The sequence below is a fragment of the Nestor notabilis genome, unplaced genomic scaffold, assembly GCF_000696875.1.
Source record: "Nestor notabilis isolate BGI_N333 unplaced genomic scaffold, ASM69687v1 scaffold22773, whole genome shotgun sequence".
In the NCBI taxonomy this organism is placed as follows: domain Eukaryota; kingdom Metazoa; phylum Chordata; class Aves; order Psittaciformes; family Psittacidae; genus Nestor; species Nestor notabilis.
The window spans coordinates 11,072-16,244 of record NW_009922645.1 but is presented as its reverse complement, the minus strand read 5'-3'; the positions used below and the strand labels follow the sequence as shown (position 1 = coordinate 16,244).

Below are 5,173 nucleotides of genomic sequence, written 5' to 3'. Positions count from 1 at the left end.
CTGCTCCTCCTGTGGATCCATTTGCAAAGATCAGAGTAGATGACTGTGGAAAAACCAAGGGATGCTTCAGGTCAGTCTGAGATAAGAGTGCAGATACCTTTATGTTTGCAAATGCTGACTGATTGCATTGGAGACTTTGGTAAATGTTCTATATTCATTTTAATAAATGTTTATTACTTAAGAACATACTTCGTAGAAATGGACAACATTATTTGAGGAAACTATATTAAGGATATACATCATAGTTATGGACCTACAGTTATTTCATGTTTCTCGTGTTTTCATGAAGCACTTACAAAACCAGGGCTAGGAAGGTCAACAGAGTAATACTGTGTGTAACTAGTGGCTTGCCATGCTGTTTAAATACTATACATTCTTGCACCAAAAGAGTAATAATTAAAAACAATTAATGGTACTTTGTGTTTAGCATAATGTAACATGATTTACTGCCATTATACCAAAATGCGTTCTTTTATTTTTTCCTTGCACAAACATAATTAAATTCCATAGTAGGAAATTGTAAGTAGGAAAAAAATGACATGTATTTCCAATTCCATTTAGGTATGGTAAACCTGGATGCAATGCAGAGACTTGTGACTACTTTCTAAGCTACCGTAGAATAGGAGCTGATGTTGAATTTGAGTTGAGTGCAGATACTGATGGCTGGGTGGCAGTGGGATTTTCCTCAGACAAGAAAATGGTAAGACATGTACAGTTCTTGATGTTGACAGTGTGCATGCTTTTATTTGCTAGGATATAAGTGGTTTATATTAGATCTGTCAGAAATAGAGCATCTGGGGAAAAACTGACTCACTGAAAACAAAGCACTGTTTGGTAGCCACCCTGGGAGCAGAAGCCAGGCCTAGTGCTTCCCAGAAAACTGCTGCATCCTTCCTAATATGTCCTTTCTGTTCTTCTCTGAGAAGTACAACATTCAGTTGTAATGTTCAGTATTTCAGTTCAGCTCGGCACGTCTGAATGTTACTAGTTTTTTACGTTTTTATTAGAAAAGTTCTCAGGGATAAGCCACTTCATGTGGAAATAACCTGTCATGCTTTATGTCAGTGTTACTTGGACAAAAGGCACGTCAGAAACTAAATTTCAAATAATTTTATTCTTCAGTCAGTCAGCAGACTTTCAGTGATATAAATATGACTTTCACTGTTAAACTCTGGAAATTATTTTCTTTCTTTCTTTTCTTGTTCCATTGAACCCACAAATGTGACACAAAATGATCCCTGCTAATTTAAACATATATACTCTAGAAAACAGTCTTGTTAAAATCTCTTCTGTCTCCTGAATTTTATGCGGTTTGGTTTTATGCTTATTCCTGTACTACTTTTTCATTCAAAAGCTTCACTTTTCATTCTGTTTCAGTAAGCAAAACAGGAGCATGTACTGTGTGAACTTTAACTCCATGAGCAATAGACAACTTAGGCAAAGATGTTTTGTCTATGATCCTTGGTAAAATATTTAATGCAGTTAATAATGTAGGTGTTTGTATACAGAAACACTACTGAGTATATAAAACAGTACTGAGTCTATGTCCTAAATCACAAATCAGAGGACAGGACTGTTTCTCATACAGTTGTAAGCAGTAGTCAGAAAAAAACCCAGAATTTGGACAGCGTGGGCTAGGACCCACGAAATGAATGGAAGGACTTGCACTGACCTAATGATGTTTTCGTTGTACCCAAAATGAGAAATAGAAAAACTGTGAGGGCAGGTGCTTTTCAGTATGATTCTGTGATTCTATGTTTCATTTTGAGACTGTAAATAAGCAAAATAAAGGTAGAAATCTTTTGTGTCATGAAGAACAATTCAGTCATGAGAAGCAGTTCATGTTTTTAATGTTGTGAGGAAGAGTTTTACAGCCAAATTTTGGGAAGATTTCAGATGCCTGGAAATGCAAGTACTCAATAGGGTTTTCAAAGCAGCTCAGCACCTTTAAATATTTATCCCCAAGCTATCAGAGATTGTGTAACCAGTCTGTAATTCAGACATACCTGCAGCAAATTCACGGTCTTACTGCTTGCATCTCATCAGCCACTTGGAAAGCAGGTATTACCTTTCGTCCCAGGCACACCAACTACTATGTTAAATCTCAGCTTCTGGTAAGAAGAATAAAGTAAGTGTAACGTAAAAGGTTTTGCTTCCGAATTTGCTGCCTACGTGATCTAATGCCCATGAGGCAGCTGGACTAAACCAGCTAGCATCTGTCTTCCTCTCTTTTCCCCCTGCTGACTTCATCCTTTTCTTAACTTCCAGGATGTTTTGGTGTCCTGGGATGTGCAGGCTTTAATGGTAAAATGACACTGGGTCAAAACAGCTTAGCTGTGGGAAGTAGGCTGTGCTTTGGAGACTGTATCAAAGTGGTGTGGCCTGGATAGCTACAGAAATTCGGAAAAAAACCCTATTTTGTGTCCTCAATAGATTTTTTTTTAAGGCTTGTGACCTATTTCTTTGTCTCAGATAACGTTACGCTTTTCCACTTGCAGGCTTTTGTGCCCAGACGGGATTTTGTAATGTCATTCTGTTAACTGACATTCAGAATGCTTTTTTCTTTCCTTTTTTTTTTCTTTTTTATGTGAAAACAGCTTCATTTTTTCCTCTTTGTATTTAAGAATGAGAGATTTGTGCTCAGATATATAAACCTTAAACTTGGAGAAGGTTATGAGTAAGGATAGGCTCAAGGCAGAATGTGGAAAGGTTGCCTGCAGCAGCACTGAGGTGCAGAAGCTGTTCAAGCATATATTTTACCTAGTTGTCCCCTTTTTCCTTAACTTTTGACACATCTTTTGCAAATTCCATAGAAATATTCCCAAATTGATGAAATGCACCCTTTTCCTCTCCTTTCCCTATGAAAAAGAACTGAGAGATGATCACACTAGCAAGCACCATGTCTATCATCAGCATGACACATCAGAAAGATTAATATTGGAGAAGTAGGGCCTGTATTTAATATGGCACTGATACCTGGATAGTAAGGGTAAGTAAATATTACTATCCACTTTGTGCTTTTCAATCTGACCAAAGACACATGGTTAAGGAAACAAGTATTTGTGTAACATAACTTAGAGGGAATGAGAGCCAGGGGCCTTGATGCATTTTAAATAATCAAAATTATGTACATATATGAGGAAATGCTTTGTGACGCTTTTGTTTTCCTTCTACCAATATGTACCGTGTAGGGAGGAGATGATGTCATGGCTTGCGTTCATGATGATAATGGAAGAGTCCGAATACAGCACTTCTATAACGTCGGTCAGTGGGCTAAAGAAATCCAGAGAAATCCTGCTAGAGATGAAGAAGGGGTTTTTGAAAACAATCGTGTGACATGTCGATTCAAGCGTCCAGTATATGTTCCCCGAGAGGAAACCATTGTAGATCTGCACTTGAGTTGGTACTATCTGTTTGCTTGGGGTCCAGCAATTCAGGGTAAGTTGATTTCTGTGTTACTGACGGAACTGAGGTGCCAAAGCTGACAAATGTCTTTCAGTTACATTGTTCTTACTAGACCTCTTTTCTGTTAATGAACTAAAATTCTGTCAGCATGAGGCTTAAAAACAGATAAAAAGGAAGACAAGGTAAATAACAGAGTAATACATCTTGTTTTCTTGACTATGTAGTTATTAACCTCACTCCCCAAAGCTAAGTTTAGAACTTCATAACTAGAAGTTCTGATTTCCTTTGAAGGATGTTTATCATTTACTTGAATTTCATTTGTTTTATTCAGAAGTTTAATTTCTGAATGCAAAAATGACCCTACTCACTGTAATGTTGCATGCTTCTGTAGGTTTGAAAATTACCTGGTTGTCTACCTGTTTCTTTGGAAGAATTATAGAAAAAATGCACCTGATGTTATTTTTTTCTGCCCTTACCTGTTAAAGGTTCTATAACTCGTCATGATATAGACTCACCACCTGTATCAGAGCATGTTGTCAGTATTTACAAGTATGAAGATATTTTCATGCCGTCAGCTGCCTATCAGACCTTCTCTTCTCCATTCTGCTTGCTCCTCATTGTTGCACTGACCTTCTATTTATTGATGGGAACCCCATGACTGGTGGAAAACAGCAAGAATTTGGCAGTGGAAGTTTCTCAGGATGGACGGCTATATGGATGGACAGTGCATTTTTCTATTGGAATTTATATCACACCACCATCCTCATCTAGCTGCTTTTGAACATAGTTAGCTTCTCAGAAGAATGAAATAACCATCTCCTTTGAGTGGCAAAGATGTGACAAATCATTTAAGAATTATCAGTGAACACATAGGAGAATATTTTCAGTGTCGTGACTGCTTGCTTAAAGAAAAGGAACTTTTGTAAAATCAATGTGCGTGTGTGTTATGTGTGTTTGGGAGGGGTGTCTGTGTGTGTGTTTAGGAGAATTTAGTGATGGACACCTTATCACATAACAAAATTGCCTTCCAAATTGCTCCCAAAAAGCAAATTTGGGAAAACATTATGATGCTATTTGGTACTTCTGAAGCAGACAGCACAATTCCAGATTCAGTTTCTGAACTTAAGATCTGGATACTGACACAGCAGTATAAAACCTGCCCTTCAGTAATGGACAGTTCTCCCTATTTTTATATATGTATCAAGGTTTACATGGCCTGGTACTTCCCAAAACTCAACTTGCATAATGAAGCATTAACGTGATTTTTTTTTTCAATTGAAAATAGGTGATGAATGTCTTTATTATAGTAGTGTTTAAACAGCCTTCTTCAAAGAAATGGCTACTTCTTCTCTGAGTGAGATATAAAGTTATTTAAAAAAGGGGAAGGGAGAATACAGTAATGAAAATTTTCCATACATAGGAAAACCACATGTAAAACATGCAGAATATAGAAGTTGCCAACAAGCCGTAGGATATCGTTCCAATAGAATTAGTCAGTTTTTCTCTTTTTATGAAAAAAAAACCCTGAAACCACCCCAAACCAAACAGTAACTTTGCTGACATGTAAATATGTTTTTAACAGTCATGTAGGAGTATGAAATAATCTGTTTTTCTGTGCTGTATGCTTGTATATCCTGTTCATGTTAAGGATGAATATGGGCAGCTGGCGTTAACTTACATAAAAATGGAAATATAATTGAGATTATTTGTAAGGAAAGATAGGGATTGATAAGAAGAGCAGTAGCTTTAGTTTCATCAAACCATTGCT

At 37.0% G+C, this 5,173-nt stretch overlaps 1 protein-coding gene across 1 annotated transcript; it reads left to right on the top strand.

Moving 5' to 3' along the window:
* Positions 1–2: 2 nt before the first annotated feature.
* Positions 3–4,571, top strand: FRRS1L (ferric-chelate reductase 1-like; the record flags this gene model as incomplete). The annotated part of the gene is made up of 4 exons (XM_010011736.1): positions 3–70; positions 562–700; positions 3,192–3,438; positions 3,891–4,571. Coding segments are annotated over 4 exons (627 nt in total), but the record flags the coding sequence as incomplete, so codon positions are not given.
* Between the last annotated feature and the right edge of the window lie 602 nt (positions 4,572–5,173).